General features: G+C 37.6%; 1 protein-coding gene across 3 annotated transcripts in view; it reads right to left on the bottom strand.

The window, feature by feature from the left end:
• The window catches only part of fam49bb (family with sequence similarity 49 member Bb), a 57,664-nt gene that overhangs the window by 2,757 nt on the left and 36,087 nt on the right, over positions 1-18,820 (bottom strand). For all 3 annotated transcript variants that reach the window (XM_051882755.1, XM_051882753.1, XM_051882752.1), the window contains 8 exons: positions 17,300-17,421; positions 16,519-16,624; positions 8,633-8,772; positions 3,333-3,410; positions 966-1,082; positions 804-883; positions 526-652; positions 262-332 (listed from right to left, as the gene is read on the bottom strand). In XM_051882755.1, coding sequence (XP_051738715.1) covers positions 262-332; positions 526-652; positions 804-883; positions 966-1,082; positions 3,333-3,410; positions 8,633-8,772; positions 16,519-16,624; positions 17,300-17,421 — 841 coding nt within the window. The remainder of the gene's footprint in view (positions 1-261; positions 333-525; positions 653-803; positions 884-965; positions 1,083-3,332; positions 3,411-8,632; positions 8,773-16,518; positions 16,625-17,299; positions 17,422-18,820) is intronic.

Genomic DNA, 18,820 nt, shown 5'->3' on the forward strand with positions numbered 1-18,820 from the left:
TTAAATTGTAATTAGTAACACTTCATTTTTAATTTAAATTGTTTTAATAGCATTCAGTATTAGTATAAAAACATTATGTAAATTATAATAATAATTTTTTTTTTTTTAATTGATTTAATAACTTGAATTTTTAATCATAAAAATGACTATATAAAAAAAAGCAAAATACAGTTTAATAGCCTGTTGCAAACAGGAGTGAAAAACTAAAATAGTGAGATTTAATGTATGAGCCACTGAATGTTGGCTTGTTGAACACAGTACCTGAGAGCATTTAGAAGACCTTCCACACTGTTTGGTGGCTGATCTCTGAGCACTTTAATGCAGCCTTTCATCTGTTTGGGGAAAAAAACAGCCATGGTTAGAGTAGCACAGTAATGACAGCACTGAACCTCACGAGTCATGACGCTGCCAGATAGCCATCACCACGTTTTCTAAGCACTATGATTATGAGTCAGTGCTAGTGCCTAGAGCGAAAACAGTTTGGAGATGGGTTTGCAAGTAACGGGAGATGATGGTTTCACTCACGTCTATTTTGGAGGACTTCGCGAATGCGCCGACGGGATGGACGTAGTCGTAAAGGATGATGACCCCCACCATGACGCGCAGACAGAAGGAAACAGTTTCATCGCTGCTGAAGCGGCTGCGGTACTCTCTGTATTCAAACAATATCAGACAATAAGCAAATCACTTTACATTTTTTATTTTATATTTACCTCCCAATTTCTTGTGGATTCTACTTGAATTTTTTAATACATTGCAAACTTTATGGTGTCATCAGACCAATGAGAAAATGGCAGACTTACGGGGTTTCCAACATAACTTTGCACACGCTCGCCATGGTGCTCAATACATCTGTGGTGTTTTCAATGGGCAAGTTTTTATTCTGTTAGGCAAAGAATTAGTCATTCTTTAAAAGTTATTTTTTGAAAATGTCACTGAGAACTGATTTGAAACATTTTTGTTACCTCAGATACAAATTTTGTTGTGCCATCACTTAATGTCTTCAGCATGGGAGTGGCATCAGCATAAAAAAGAGATATCCGATTGGCCAGCTCATTATTCACTTCATTTTCTCCCTCTGCCTACATAGACAGACACCAAAAACATTGTTAACGGAGTTAAAGCAAAAAGAAACACTAATTTTATGTTTAGAAGAACAGTTTAGAAAATAGATTTTTCTTTCTGACCAGTTTCTCAGAAATTGTCACAGTCAATGCCTCATGAAAATGATTAATTTTAGACCATAAAGAGAACAATGTGAAGATGGATAGGCATTGAGAGGCCTTTTCTCCTGTGCCCCAATTTCTCAGGTGAAAAAATGTGTCAAAATGCTAATACATTATTAATGTACTTAATTTTTAAAAATTAATCTTTGAAAAAAAAAAAAAAAAAAAAAAAAAAAAAAAAAAAATGGATGGATGTTTCTTAAACCTTCTTCTAAAATGGGGAGGGAGTGTATATCAAAGTTTTGCAAGTTCGCAAAGCTGGCATTATAACAATGGAATATCCTACAATACCGCAAGTCATTTTGGTTAATGGGGTAGAATCTGGGATAGGTTCTGTGGAGAAATAGCGAATTGGGATAAAGGTGGGAAAAGTGATACATACCCATATATAAAGAGGAAATTAAGCTTTAGATATATTTCTCAAAATATGTGATAAATAATTGAAAATCTTTTCAGTGCTATGAAATCTTTCTAAATCTACTGAATTTATTTACACAAAAAAATAGGTTACTTGAAAACGCATTTCATACAAGCAAAAATATCAGTTTCAAAATGAGGACAGCTAGATAAATTTATCAACAATAAATTTATTTTTTATTTAATAAGAAAGCAGTATAATCTTACAGTAAACTGTATTCACCTGCACATTCTGTGTCAAATCTAAAAATATGTTCATATATTAAACAATAGTCTAGTGGCAGATGTAGACAGGGGTATCCAGAGTGATTTATTTAGCCCTCTTACAGTAGTAGGGCCCTGGGGAACCATGGTGGGGCTACTAAATTCAGTCTCGGAGAATATGAGGGGAAAACCAGCGTCATTTCACTAAACAAGGTGTGCAGACTGCATGGTGTCCCCCAGGGCTATGTATGTGGCCCGCTCTCAGATCAGATATTTAGTCCTAGGAGGGCAGGATGACTCTGGGGAGGACAGGCACAAAAGCTGACCACAGATCAGGTGCCACAATATATTGGTGCACCTCAATGCACTTCAGTGAGCATCTCAGAACTCACTCGCACTCCCAGTGGGAGACCATTTTCTGTTTGGGTCCTCAACAGTCCCCTGAGGGCTGGTATGTGCAAGTGGCTGAGTGCTTGAGTATTTGGTATTTGTGTGAGAAAGAAAAAAGGAAGTGTGTTAGTTATGTGAAAGGGGTTTAGATAAAATCAAGAGCTGCACATTCAGAGGTGTACTTAATTTTAAAAGTTACACATATAAAAAAATATTTAAAAGTTTAAATAATCTTAATTATGTCAGATAACATTTAAGCATAACATGGTCAGGTCAAAGTGTCTGAATAATTTTTGGTTCCAAATTTTTATCAACTTTACTGGTAGTCCACTGTATGAAGAACTTTTGGGTATAATATGTCACAGTTTACATTATTTTGCTATCCTCACTTACATAAATGAACTATATTGTCCTGCACCCACTAGTAAAAATATATCACATATATATATATATATATATATATATATATATATATATTAAAAAAAAAAAAAAAAAAATATCTTACTCAGGACAGTACTAAATAAAAAAATAACATGCATTTTGTATTATCTCCCTTATTTTGTTAAAATTATTAACATTTTCACAGATTCTGCAAGTGCTTCACATACTTTTTCTTGCCACTGTATATATATATATATACACATATTATATATATATATATATATATATATATATATATATATATATATATATATATATAGTACTGTGCAAAAGTATTAGGCACGTCTGTATTTTCACCCCCAAAAAAGGGTGCAATTAATTGTAATAATCCAGCGAGATTTTTGAATGCACAATGAGTCTGTCAACAGCCGGTGCTCCACACGAGACAAACTAAATCCAGAATGACTTCTGAAATCCAGAATGTTTTGGAAATGTAAATTGATGTTTCCTACTGACACACTACAGAAAAAGATATAAATAACTGGGGATGAAAATACTGATGTGTCTAAGACTTGCACAGTACTGTATATTTGTATAGAAATATAGCATACAGAAAGATGAATAGAAAGTGAGAAAGAGGGGTGAGGATGTCAGAAAAAACTTGCAAGTCATTGCATTAGAGAGGTGACAGTTTCAATTCTTGAGAAAACTCACAGGAACGTTATTGATCCTCATGCGGCTTAGGGTCCTCCTGTAATAACTGAAGTCATTCTGAATAGCAGGATTTGTCATCTGAAAAAAGAATGAACACCAAACATCTGTAGTCAGTTTACCTACACTACTGTTTAAAAGGGTTCTCTTTTTTAAAATGACTGATACTTTTATTCAGCAAGGATGCATTAAATTAAAAAAAAAAAATAAAAAAAAAAATACAGAAATCTTTTGTAACTTTTTTAAATAAATGCCATTCTTTTGAACTTTCTATTCATCAAAAGACCCTGAAAAAAAAAAATTATATCAGTTTCCACAAAAATATTACACAGACCAACTGTTTTCAAACATTGATAATAATAAGAAATGTTACTTGTGTACCAAATCAGCATATTAGAATGATTTCTGAAGGATCATGATCTGAAGACTGGAGTAATGAAAATTCAGCTTTGCCATCAAAGGACTAAATTACATTTAAAAAATAAAAAATAAAATAGAAAACAACTATTTTAAATTGTAATTATATTTTACAATATTACTATTGTTACTGTATTTCTGATCAAATAAATGAAGCCTTTGTGAGCATAAGAGACTTTTTTCCAAAAAAACGGCTCAAAGTAATAACAGGATTATTTTCATCTGGTTTTTTTTTTTTGTTTTTTTGTTTTTGTCTGCCAGGCAGAAATCATAGTCTGACCGTTTAGAAAAGTAATAGCTTACCTCAGAGTTACACAACAAAGTTTAATACTCAAAGTTATGGGTTTATAAACAACCCGTAATTAAAAGTATGAACAATAGTAACAATGATGCCTGCCTTAAAAAGAACCATTAATAAAAATAAATTGTGTATGTAAGGGTGCTTCAAAGGGAGCCAAATCTACAGGCAATTGCTGGTGTGACAGGACTGAAGTAGACAAATGCATTCTGGTAGCCTAGAAGGCAAAGAACACTCACAGGATTAGCTAAAGCTTTACTTAATTGACTAGCAGTTTCTTTAGGTAATCAGAGCAATCTTTCTCTGTCAGGACCTAGATCGTCTGGGACCCATGCATCCCCTATTGAAGTATTGTTTAAACCTGAAGAGTTTCGCAGTAGATTCACAGCTTGTGACAGATGGATAAATATGCTTTAATGAAGAGTCATGTTCAATTTAGGGTTGGGTGACAAATTTCGTGACAAAGGAGGGGGTGATCATCAAGACGACAGCAGAGATGGGTTAGAAGACAAAGGTCAGGGTGAAAAATGACCTCTTTAGGATCTGCAAGAGCAGAGGTCACCTATAACTATCCCAAATGTTCAGAGAATTTTGGACAGAGATAGTGATTAATAGCATTGTAAAGCCTGACATACTGTACAAAATAATAGTCAGAAAAATCAAATTATTTGAAATGGAACAGTTCACTGAATCTCTATACAAAAAAAAAAATAAATAAAGTTTGCGTATGTGTTTTTTCTTGAGCATCATATTGATGTATCATATTTGATACATCAGGCTTTTAGGGCTCATATAGTATGATATAGGAGAATATGGAGCTCACACCTCAATAAGATCTTTATAACAGTTTATCAGACTACTTACATGAAATGCATATAAATATGAGTTGTTATATCTCACAATATGGTGTCTTAAAGGGTTAGTTCACCCATTTCGCAATTTCAAAACATTGCTTCATGGAACTTCACGAATCTTTTGTTTCAAATCAGTGGTTTGAAGCATGTATCAAACTGCCAAAGTTACGCCCCCCAGTGGTGAACCACTGAAATTTTGAAACACCTATGAGGTTACGAAGCCTCGTTTCCTGAAATCACGTGACTTTGGCAGTTTGATACGTGCTCCGAACCACTGATTCGAAACAAAAGATTCGTAAAGCTTCGAAGCTTCATGAAGCAGTGTTTTGAAATCGCCCATCACTAGATATTAAAGTCTTTTTTTTTTTTTTTTTTTTGCCACACAAAAAGTATTCTCGTTGCTTTATAACATTAAGGTTGAACCACTGTAGTCATATGAACTGTTTTAAATACGTATTTAGTTGCTTTCTGGGCATTGAAAGTGTTAATTGTCTTGCTGGCAATGCAGGCCTCACTGAGCCATCGGATTTTTTCAAAAATATCTTAATTTGTGTTCCGAAGATGAACGAAGGTCTTACGGGTGTGGAACAACATGAGGGTGAGTAATTAATGACAGAATTTTCATTTTTGGGTGAACCAACCCTTTAAGATTTTGCCCCCACAATAAAAACTACAGAGCTTTGAGCTTAAAGCTAAGCATTTAAATTTATTGAGAGATCTGAAAGTCTGATGTATCATATTTGATACAATATTACATGATGGGTTCTTTTTTTCTAAAAAAATGATGTATGAATAATCAAGTAAACCTAAGTTGCTTTAGTCCAGTAATTGTTCATCTTGAAAGATAAAAATATCACAGCATGTGTTTACTTGCTACTTGTATAAACTATCAATCAGAGGACAGAGTGCATGTAGTAGATTGTGTACAAAGTTTAACACAATTTAACACAAAGTTTTCAGCAAGGATTATTTACAAGAATAACTCATAGATGAAATTAAAACAATATCCTCAAATGACATCCTTGTCCACAAAACTGATGCAGTGCTGGTTTAGACAATTTACTGTCAAACCAGACAGCCCTTCCTATCCCTGCAGCGTACGGCACTACAGCATTGGAGGCTGAAGTAGGTCACTGCGCCAAGCTGAGAGGAGGGCATGGTTGGATGGAGGTTGGCATGCCACCTTACACCCCCTACCTTCTCGCATTTAGCAACCCCATCTGGGGGGGGGGGGGGGGGGGGGGGGGGGCACTTTAATTGGGACATCCCAGCTCTGTGCCGCAGGGCGTAGGGGTGTATGTGGATGTTTGCATTAGAAAGAGCAGGAAAGAAAGGCGCTAGTGTTGGTGCTGAGACGAATAAGCAAATGGCTAGACGAAACATTATTTGATTTCTTTGGACACATAACCCGGGACAAATTAGGTGGTTTTACTGTTCAGTCATTTAGGATAATGTCTCAGGTTCTGACATGGTCAGAGGAGTGAAAAAGCATTCAATATAGCTTAGCGTGATGTCGTCTTGACATATACACTTTTAACTGTCCGTTCTGCATTATTAATTTGGTGTAAAAGAAACAGCAGGTGTTTAAGCAGAGGATAAGAGAATGAAGGAGAGCCATAGCTCAAAAGCTTTTTCCTATGATCTTAAATGTCGAGAAAGGTTTGTCAAGCACCTGGGGCAGCGAAAACAGACTGGTGCAATTGCAAAGTAATTATTTTCTCATTAGCTGGTTTCTAATCACAATTAGCATGTCATTAGTGAGAAGAGGAAGCTTGTTAAGGCATCACATCCTGGTCAGTCTCATCTATCGCATGGTAATGTGTAACAGCAGGCTGCATGTTAAAATTCTGCTGACTTACATGATGAGCTCATCTTTTAGCCATGCATTTTATTTGACTAGAGAACATTTAACTAATGAATAATTTCTACTCATTAACATCCAAATGGTTGAATCACATAAAAACAGGTTAAGGTCACATTTAACAACAAAAATAAAGGAATTATACACCGATCAGGCATAATATTATGACCACTGACAGGTGAAGTGAATAACACTGATTATCTCTTCATCACGGCACCTGTTAGTGGGTGGGATATATTAGGCAGCAAGTGAATATTTTGTCCTCAAAGTTAATGTGTTAGAAGCGGGAAAAATGGGCAAGCGTAAGGATTTGAGCAAGTTTGACAAGGGCCAAATTGTGATGGCTAGACGACTTGGTCAGAGCATCTCCAAAACTGTAGCTCTTGTGGGGTGTTCCTGGTCTGCAGTGGTCAGTATCCATCAAAAGTGGTCCAAGGAAGGAGCGGCCAATGCTCTTGAGCGGCCAGTGCTCAATGATGCACGTGGGGAGCGAAGACTGGCCCGTGTGGTCCGATCCAAGATTGCTCAAGAAGTTAATGCTGGTTCTGATAGAAAGGTGTCAGAAAACACAGTGCATCACAGTTTGTTGTGTATGGGGTTGTATAGCTGCAGACCAGTCAGGGCGCCCATGTTGACCCCTGTCCACTGCCGAAAGCACCAACAGTGGGCATGTGAGCATCAGAACTGGACCACGTAGCAATGGAAGAAGGTGGCCTGGTCTGATGAATTACATTTTCTTTTACATCACGTGGATGGCCGGGTGCATGTGCGTCGCATACCTGGGGAACACATGGCACCAGGATACACTATGGAAAGAAGGCAAGCCGGTGGAGGAAGTGTGATGCTTTGGGAAATGTTCTGCTGGGAAACCTTGGGTCCTGCCATCCATGTGGATGTTATTTTGACATGTACCACCTACCAAAGCATTATTGCAGACCATGTACACCCTTTCATGGAAACGGTATTCCCTGGTGGCTGTGGCCTCTTTCAGCAGGATAATGTGGCCTGTCACAAAGCAAAAATGGTTCAGGAATGGTTTGAGTAGCACAACAACGAGTTTGTGGTGTTGACTTGGCCTCCAAATTCCCCAGATCTCAATCTAATCAAGCATCCGTGGGATGTGCTGAACAAACAAGTCTGATCCATGGAGGCTCCACCTCACAACTTACAGGACTTAAAGGACCTGCTGCTAACATCTTGGTGCCAGATACCACAGCACACCTTCAGGGGTCTAGCGGAGTCCATGCGTCGATGGGTCAGGGCTGTTTTTGGCAGCAAAAGGGGGACCAACACAATATTAGGAAGGTGGTCATAATGTTATGCCTGATCAGTGTATATTACATAAAGAACTGAAGCATGTTTTTCATAATGAAACACTGTTAATGTATATTAATTATTTTCATGACAATTAGAGATATTTTTACCCAAATAGAGCCACCATGATGTATGAATATTTTATTATTTTTTAATTATGATAACAAGGATTTAGATGGGTGCAATGTTAATATATCATGATAATACATAAATAAATACAAAAAAAGTTAATGGTTCAACAAGGCTTCATTTTCTTTACTAAAATATAATTTCTTATTTCTTATTATATGACTCAAACATGTTCTTGACAGGTTTCGTGAGACCCAACTGACTTTTGACTTGTACTGCATCAGCTGTCTAGTATCAGTGCACATTCAATGCTGAATAAACATTAAATGAACAAAAATTTGCAAATGCAAATCAATTCATTGGCTGACTCTGTGAAAATAAATAGGATTAACTTGTATTATGCATTATAGTTTTTCTATGCAATGTTTGCAAAAAAACAAAATATTGCCATTAAGTAAACAAAAGAATTTTGTTGATGTATGGTCCTCACCTTGAGCTCATCAAAGCGCAGTGTGAAGTGTAGGATCTCAGCGAATTGTTTTGCAAGGGCCTGCTCTCTCTCCAGATGCTGTGTGGGGTCATCGTATGTCTCACTAGTGAGTGCTCTCAACAGACTGTGCAGTGCTGCTTCTGTGGAGTCAGACAGGGTCAGTTCAGGTTAATTAGGTCCTCACTGAGTACAACTGTAATGGTTCCATATAAGATTCATTTGAGCAGCTTATTGATTTAATAAATTATTTATAAATAAATGGTTTTAAAATATATATAAAAACTATTGTGTTATATATAAATTAGTAACTAGAACCCATTAATGAATGGCTGTAGGGCTGTGACGGTAGACATGACAACCGCGCCACCGCGGTCGTGGAGTATCACCGTCGGTAGTGTGACGTAAATATATATATAATCTCAAAGGTCGCGTTAACCGAAAATTTTCCGTCATTTACGGAATTTTTTTAGCAATGACGGAAAAAATCTGCAGCCCGTCCATCATTTTGACATTACTGAGGCTGATGTTGTTTGTAACTGTGATTCTCACCCCTGTCCAGTTGGTGGTGAGTGCGCTCCAGTGTGTCTGCAGAGCGCGAGTTCAGTCTCCAGAATAAAATGAAAATTATACACGCAGACGAGCACCCAGTTTAAGTCCATTTTATAAAAATAAAGTTATAATACTTATACTTACTTACATAATTAAGTTTCTAATCCAGTTCGTTTTGTTTTAAATAGTTCGTTTTGTTATTTTCTTGCTGACTATAAGTTTATGGTCAACGACTGGCTTTTCTGAGGTTTAATGTTACGTGTTGCAACACTGATTGAAATGACGTGATACAGATTTCGGTAAGCTACTGTATCTTTCAACATATTTTCTGATCTTCATTCATGTTTATTTCGTTCTGTACAGTAGTAAAGAGGAAAGGATGATCGCATTCACTCACGATCCTCGACAAGTGAGATGAGTGACGCAGTCTTTGAGCAACTTTCTTTTCATAATATAAATAAATGCATAGCCTTTGCATATTTGCTTATCCTGTAAGTTCGTGAATAAAAATGAAAATGTGGACGAAATCAGAAGCTATTAAATGTCTCATCATTAAAATATAAAAATTAAAATGACGGGTAATAATTGATTATGACGGATTTTTTTACGATCCTGTCCATCAAAATGACGGCAAAACGCAAGTCTAACGCAATCTCCGATATATATATATATATATAACCAACCCGGACCCCACCACCGCAACACCAGCGGTTGTTGGTGAATTCCCACCGCGGTAGTAAAAAATTGCCACCGTCACAGCCCTAGATGGCTGTGTATGACTGTCAAACAAACTGACTCATACTGAAATCTTAACTAATATATTTAAGTTTTAAAACTAAATTTTGTATAAAACCACCCCTGAAGAAAAATTACTAAATATTACTAAATAGTAAACTCATATAAGAGACATGCTAAGAATGTATACGATATGCTGCCATACTGATTCATACTGCCTGCAGACCAGCAACAAGAATCAACTTTGGCAACAAACAATATAACACATCCGGTATCATACATAACCTGATAAAAAATAATCATTCTTTAATGCATACAATCAAACTATTTTCTCAGATGCACATATAAAGTATTTTACAGAAGTGAGTACACCCCTCACATTTTTGTAAATATTTTATTATATCTTCTCATGTGACAACACTGAAGAAATGATACTTTGCTACAATGTAAAGTAGTGAGTGTGCAGCTTGTATAACGGTGTAAATTTGCTGTCCCCTCAAAATAACTCAACACACAGCCATTAATGTCTAAACCGCTGGCCACAAAAGTGAGTACACCACTAAGTGAAAATGTCCAAATTGGGCCCAAAGTGTTAATATTTTGTGTGGCCAGCCACTAGGGCTGTGACAGTGGCAATTTTTTACTACCGCGGTGGGAAATCACCAACAACCGCCGGTGTTGCGGTGGTGGGGTCCAGGTTGGTTATATACAGGTGCTGGTCATATAATTAGAATATCATCAAAAAGTTGATTTATTTCACTAATTCCATTCAAAAAGTGAAACTTGTATATTATATTCATTCATTACACACAGACTGATATATTTCAAATGTTTATTTCTTTTAATTTTGATGATTATAAATCCCAAATTCAGTATCTCAGAAAATTAGAATATTGTGAAAAGGTTCAATATTGAAGACATCTGGTGCCACACTCTAATCAGCTAATTAACTCAAAACACCTGCAACGGCCTTTAAATGGTCTCTCAGTCTAGTTCTGTAGGCTACACAATCATGGGGAAGACTGGTGACTTGACAATTGTCCAAAAGACGACCATTGACACCTTGCACAAGGAGGGCAAGACACAAAAGGTCATTGCAAAAGAGGCTGGCTGTTCACAGAGCTCTGTGTCCAAGCACATTAATAGAGAGGCAAAGGGAAGGAAAAGATGTGGTAGAAAAAAAAGTGTACAAGCAATAGGGATAACCGCACCCTGGAGAGGATTGTGAAACAAAACCCATTCAAAAATGTGGGGGAGATTCACAAAGAGTGGACTGCAGCTGGAGTCAGTGCTTCAAGAACCACTACGCACAGACGTATGCAAGACATGGGTTTCAGCTGTCGCATTCCTTGTGTCAAGCCACTCTTGAAAAACAGACAGCGTCAGAAGCGTCTCGCCTTAGCTAAAGACAAAAAGGACTGGACTGCTGCTGAGTGGTCCAAAGTTATGTTCTCTGATGAAAGTAAATTTTGCATTTCCTTTGGAAATCAGGGTCCCAGAGTCTGGAGGAAGAGAGGAGAGGCACACAATCCACGTTGCTTGAGGTCCAGTGTAAAGTTTTCACAGTCAGTGATGGTTTGGGGTGCCATGTCATCTGCTGGTGTTGGTCCACTGTGTTTTCTGAGGTCCAAGGTCAACGCAGCCTTATACCAGGAAGTTTTAGAGCACTTCATGCTTCCTGCTGCTGACCAACTTTATGGAGATGCAGATTTCATTTTCCAACAGGACTTGGCACCTGCACACAGTGCCAAAGCTACCAGTACCTGGTTTAAGGACCATGGTATCCCTGTCCTTAATTGGCCAGCAAACTCACCTGACCTTAACCCCATAGAAAATCTATGGGGTATTGTGAAGAGGAAGATCCGATATGCCAGACCCAACAATGCAGAAGAGCTGAAGGCCACTATCAGAGCAACCTGGGCTCTTATAACACCTGAGCAGTGCCATAGACTGATCGACTCCATGCCACGCCGCATTTCTGCAGTAATTCAGGCAAAAGGAGCCCCAACTAAGTATTGAGTGCTGTACATGCTCATACTTTTCATGTTCATACTTTTCAGTTGGCCAAGATTTCTAAAAATCCTTTTTTTGTATTGGTCTTAAGTAATATTCTAATTTTCTGAGATACTGAATTTGGGATTTTCCTTAGTTGTCAGTTATATTCATCAAAATTAAAAGAAATAAACATTTGAAATATATCAGTCTGTGTGTAATGAATGAATATAATATACAAGTTTCACTTTTTGAATGGAATTAGTGAAATAAATCAACTTTTTAATGATATTCTAATTATATGACCAGCACCTGTATATATCAGAGATTGCGTTAGACTTGCGTTTTGCCATCATTTTGATGGACAGGATCGTAAAAAAATCCGTCATAATCAATTATTACCCGTCATTTTAATTTTTATATTTTAATGATGAGACATTTAATAGCTTCCGATTTCGTCCACATTTTCATTTTTATTCACGAACTTACAGGATAAGCAAATATGCAAAGTCTATGCATTTATTTATATTATGAAAAGAAAGTTGCTCAAAGACTGCGTCACTTTTCATCTCACTTGTCGAGGATCGTGAGTGAATGCGATCATCCTTTCCTCTTTACTACTGTACAGAACGAAATAAACATGAATGAAGATCAAAAAATATGTTGAAAGATACAGTAGCTTACCGAAATCTGTATCACGTCATTTCAATCAGTGTTGCAACACGTAACATTAAACCTCAGAAAAGCCAGTCGTTGACCATAAACTTATAGTCAGCAAGAAAATAACAAAACGAACTATTTAAAACAAAACAGAACTGGATTAAAAACTTAATTAAGTAAGTAAGTATAAGTATTATAACTTTATTTTTATAAAATGGACTTAAACTGGGTGCTCGCCTGTGTGTATAGTTTTCATTTTATTCTGGAGACTGAACTTGCGCTCTGCAGACACACTGGAGCGCACTCACCACCAACTGGACAGGGGTGAGAATTACAGTTACAAGCGACATCATTCAGCAAAATGTTTGCGGGCTTTCTTGTGCATCATCTTTAGAAGAGGTTTCCTTCTGGGACGACAGCCATGCAGACCAATTTGATGCAGTGTGTGGTGTATGGTCTGAGCACTGGTATGGTCTTGGCCACCGTACTGCAGCTCAGTTTCAGGGTCTTGGCAATCTTCTTATAGTCTACGCCATCTTTATGTAGAGCAACAAATCTTTTTTTCAGATCCTCAGAGAGTTCTTTGCCATGAGGTGCCTTGTTGAACTTCCAGTGACCAGTATGAGAGAGTGAGAGCGATAACACCAAATTTAACACACCTGCTTCCCATTCACAACTGAGACCTTGTAACACTAACGAGTCACATGACACCGGGGAGAGAAAATGGCTAATTGGGCCCAATTTGGACATTTTCACTTAGGAGTGTACTCACTTTTATGGCCAGCGGTTTAGACATTAATGGCTGTGTGTTGAGTTATTTTGAGGGGACAGCAAATTTACACTGTTATATAAGCTGTACACTCACTACTTTACATTGTAGAAAAGTGTCATTTCTTCAGTGTTGTCACATGAAAAGATATAATAAAATATTTACAAAAATGTGAGGCGTGTACTCACTTCTGTGAGATACTGTAATACACACTTCAGACTACACAAAAGGCATGTTCTTAGTTTCTAGATGTTCTCCACTAACACAAAGTAATGTTCTGAGCCCCAGTAGATGTCTCAATGACTTAAGAGGCTGTTCTTAACCCACAATTCCCATTCTCATTCTCTCCATTACTTTATTGAGGCAATACAGTACACAGCAGCATGTTAGAGCAATTACATTACATAAGAGTCAGTCCAGCAGCCATAAACGAGTTTATGGTTGAGGTACGGTATGATCTCAGTCTGGCCACATCGACCCAAGACCCAACTACTTTTTAATCCTGATCTCAATTACAAGTCTTAAATATACATACAGTATAAACAAAACCAAACAGAGGTGCCTTTGGAATGATTCATGTTTTGCTGTTGCTAGTATTACGAAATCGCTCAAGTAAGTAATACTGCATCTTAAAAGAAAGCAATGGAAAGAAAAAAGCAATGGTTGGGTGATGTGGCTGTAAATCCATGCATCAACAACAGTTGATGAACAAGTGAGCATTCAGGTTAAGTCTGCTCTAGAAGTTTAAACAATATTGGGGTTTTCCAGCTTTATTTTTATTGGCTCATTTGGAAATTGCAGCAATCATTCCCTTCTGAAGGTAGACAGAGGGTAGTTTTGTCAATAAACTTATTTATTCCCATATGACCTTGAGAAACCAAGAGATTTCAAGATGTAAAAGCTTGACATAGAAAAACCTGTACAGTCATACAGGCTCCTCTCCACAGCAGAGTGAGAGAGAGAGAGGGAATTTTCAGGCTGGTGACTCAAGTGGCAGCAGCATGTAGAGTAAATTGAGCAGATTTGCCATACGGTAATGACCTCCATCTGCTTTAGTCAGCTTGGCAGGGCAGAGGAGCTGATTAAAAATGGCCATGGAAGCACACTATTCTCCTCCCAGTCAAAACAGAGCTAGAGACGAGCGGCTTTTAAGAGCGCATGCTGAGAATGGAGCGTGAGGATGAGGACGGCAGATGAGAGGAAAGGAAGGGTGGGGCGAGAGAGTACACGTCACATCTCATCACATCACGAGAAAGAGAGAGAGAAGAAGAGAGATACGTGGGCAATGTTAAAATGATAGATATACACTAAGGAATGACAGTAGTTTGAGATGAACCAGTTTACTTTAAACTGAATAATTAAATAAATAATTAAATACATTTAAAAAAAAAAAAAAAAAAAAAAAAAAAAGAGTTAAAACAGAAAAAAATGCCAAGAAATTTCATTAACTAAATAAAGCATAGGTTCTAAAAATAAATTAAATTCTTCCAGTACATAAATTATTCAAAAACAAAACATATGTAGTTTATATTTAGTTAAGTTTAGTTTTTTTTTAACATAAAAATTTATTACAAATATATTAATTATTATTTCTTTAATATAGACCGGTTCATCATCACATGAGAGAACTACATGCCAAGTGATCAGTGTAGTTTAGCGAAGCATGTCAGGCATGAGAGCTTGCGCCAAAAGTAGTATTTAGTGTTCTGGAGCGGAAAGCGCGGGAAAGCAAGATGACCCATTTAGGAAAGTTATGTAACATATGGCAGACGCTTGGCGAGGGGTTTCGCTCATTGACTACTGGTTCAAAAGCCATTACATGGATTTCAAGGGCAGGGCTTCAAGGGCTTCAGGGCAAGACCACCATCAACCCACTCTGTCTTAAGTCGCTAACATTCCCGTGTTTTGATGGGCAAAACAGATCATCCCCTGTGAAGGCCTCATCGACACGACAGCCACGACACAGTTCCTCAACAACCGTCCATACCGGCGTGATGAATACGATCCTCAATTGGATGGAACTGAAATAAATACTTTTAATGTTGCGATCCTATTGGACTTATGATAGCAACCTGAATTGTAACAAAGCACTGTTGGCCAGAGGAGAACTGGCACCCCGACTAAGCCTGGTTTCTCCCAAGGTTTTTTTTCTCCATTTTAACACCAATTTGCCACTTGTCTGCCACCTGATGTCACCTGATGGAGTTTGGGTTCCTTGCCGCTGTCGCCTCTGGCTTGCTTAGTTGGGGACACTTGACTTGACATTTTGATATTCAACAGTGCTTTTGATCTGCCTGCATTGACACTATTCTTTAAGAGCTGCTGTGCAGTCAAACAATGTACCAGTTATCAATGTAAAGCTGCTTTGACACAATCTACATTGTAAAAAGCGCTATATAAATAAAGGTGACTTGACTTGACTTGACTTGAAAACAGCTAATGCTAAGGAAGCCATTAGATATCATGATCATTTTTGTCTATCCATATCAGTGAGAGGTTTGTAACATTTATGGCATTTAAGTCCATTCGCCAGCTAGTGTGTTACCCCAACAATTGTTACCCAGCGTTTTGTGCAAGTTTATGAAAAGACCAGCTGTTGTACTTCCCAGGGGCAGCTCAGGTGTTAGTGTGTTTGCACACAATGTGTTAGAGTGCATTTAATTTGTGAGATGTTTACAGCTCTGAAAACGCTCTAAAAACAGATATTGCCGATGGCTCTTAAGAACACTGAAAGAGACAGTTCACCTATAAATTACAAAACACATTATTGTAGCCCTACAAACAAGCACATCAAACTATTATTGTTTTAATCACATTTTACATTGCAATGTATAATTTTTCATAAGAAAAATCATCATAAGTCTATTTTTTCCCTAAACATGCAGCCCCATCTGTATAAGTTACTTTCTTCCACAGAACACAAAAAGAGATGTTAGACAAAATGGTTACGTTGCTTTTTTTTTGTAGGCGGGCAAATAAAGACTATTTCAACAGTACTTGACATTTTTGTGACTCTGTTCCCATTTGCTTTCATTATATGGAAAAGAGCTGTTAAACAACATCTTTTGGGTAAAGTTGAAAAATCATTCATATTTGGAATGACATGAGGGAAAGTAAATGACACCAGAATGTTCACTCAAAATCTTTCTGCATAACTACTAAGGAAAATAGGCTAATGTACCTAATCTCTGTGAAAATTCGTAAAACTTCTTTAGTTTGCCTACTAGTGGCACCACAGCAGCCCACGCCTGGTCTTGTAATGCCTCGTCATTAGGGTTCTGGATTGCCTGAAAAAACAAACAACATCACAATAATACAACATCTGGCGACTTATACATAATGTTTCCACAAGTCTAAACGGAACATATTTTATGACAGTATGAGGTTGTGTACGTGGGATGAGGCTTTTAAATGATGTGCTCTTGAGGGTGGCAATTTGAGGATGTAAATTATGTCAAATCCAAATACACAAGAGGTTTTTTCATTATGTTTTTCCATTAAGATACTGGGCAGAACATCTAGTCAATGCTTTCTCTCTCTACCTCAGTGTGCTTTTCAATTTCCAAATACATGTGGCTCATTAAAATAATTACTGAGTGTGCTGACATAAAAGGAATGCTCTGTGTTCTTTTTAGCGAATTAGAAAAAAGAAATAAAAGAAAAAAATCACTTTCATTCCGCAGAAGACGCCAGTCCTTGGCAACTGTATCTGTATAGCAACAGTATCCGTGGCAACAAGAGTATCAATCACACTGACACTCACTCATACCAAGGCGTGATTGAGCAGAGCAGAGAATTTCAAATTACACACACACACAAAGATGAGATGTTTTAAAGCCACCGATACAGTTTTCTAAACTCATTTTGTATGAATTTACTTACATAAGGAGACAATTTTGCATGAACAACTCTATGCATGTGCATACATAATATGAGTCAAGCATAACAGATCTCACGTGTACCTCTCGTATCTCTTGGCCTGCGCCTTTATACGCTTGTAGTTCGTCAAGTATTCCCAGTGCATCCTTCAGGACCACATCCACTTCTTCCCACGTTTCCCGCTCTGCTTCTGTTGGCTGGGCATCTGGAGGCAGAGAGACAGAGAAAAAAAAAAAGGGAATATAAGGAGTAGACTTCAAGGTCTTTAATCAAAAGGTCTTTCAAGGTCACATTTTATCAGTGTCTGACACATTAAGAGCGAACATACTGTACGTATGCAACTCATGAACAGGAATCAGAGCTTTATACCTTAGAGAATGAGGCAAGATTAAAATTAAGGAAAGAACAAAGAAAACGGATTACTTAGTGAGACTTTGTACACTAGATTTAACCCTGTTAAGGGTGCTGATACTATGGGCAAATTCCACTATCACTGTGCCCTACTGACTCTGAACGAAGAAGGGTATTGCTGTAACATTTGGTACATCATACACATTCACTACAGTTTAAAAGTCTGATCCCATTATTTGGCGTAGTTACTGTTCACACTACATACGTACCCGCGAGTTCAACTGATGAACTTGCGTGCGCTAGCCCACCTCTTCAAGTGGGCCAGGGCATGGTACAAAGCGATCACACTAGTTAAGCAAACTAGACTTAGGATGTCAAATGTGTTCGGGAATGGTTCTGACAGCCTAGTGTAAGTACACCCTAACAGACCTTTCATTAAGTGATTTGCTTGCTGCTCACATTTGTTTGGAATGACCTTACACATTTGTTTGGAATGACCCTACAAGTAGCATCTTCTTCCTGCAGCTACACTCATATAGTTTGAACTTGGAACATGAACTTTGCATATACACAGTCCAAATGTAACATCACTATCTTGTTAAAGTGTTTGTTGTGCGATTCATAGGCCATGTAGACGTCATTCTGCTGAACATTTCCTTGTGTGTTCTATAATAGAAAAAAAATGAATTTTGGGGTGAATTACTCTTTTAACAGCCATGCTGGGGTCTTAAAGAGTATTTGAGTCAAACCTCCACAGCTGAGCCAGTTTCATATGCTTAAAAGGCAAAGTGTAGAATTTTAAATGGTGGAAACTTCAGGCCCACATCTAAAGAGAAAACTCAATGAGACATTGGCAGCTGCTAACTACAGCTGGCTTCAAGTGCAATTTAAAAAATTAAGGGCCACTCCTTTCTCACCAAGCGTTCAGATGCCACACATTAAGAGTGCAATGATCATTCATATTATATGTTTTCGTCTTGATAGAGTAGGTCCTGTTTCAGTGTTCTGTCTCTTGGAGTTTTTTGCACTCCTGTCCTCTTTATTAGTGTTACATAACCCTTGTTCTTATATGTGTCCGCCTGATGACCCATGAATGAGCTGATGGTTTCGAGGCGACTCCATATCGCCTCCTGTCTTTCTTCAAAGAAACAGCTACTGTGACTAAAAATGGAGACAAACACTGTAAGGGTGGAAATGTTCTGTGGGCAAGGGCAATAAAAGCCAGGAAACTCTTGTTTTCCACTGTCTTCTTT

Source organism: Ctenopharyngodon idella, chromosome 23 (genome assembly GCF_019924925.1).
Source record: "Ctenopharyngodon idella isolate HZGC_01 chromosome 23, HZGC01, whole genome shotgun sequence".
NCBI classification, from domain to species: domain Eukaryota; kingdom Metazoa; phylum Chordata; class Actinopteri; order Cypriniformes; family Xenocyprididae; genus Ctenopharyngodon; species Ctenopharyngodon idella.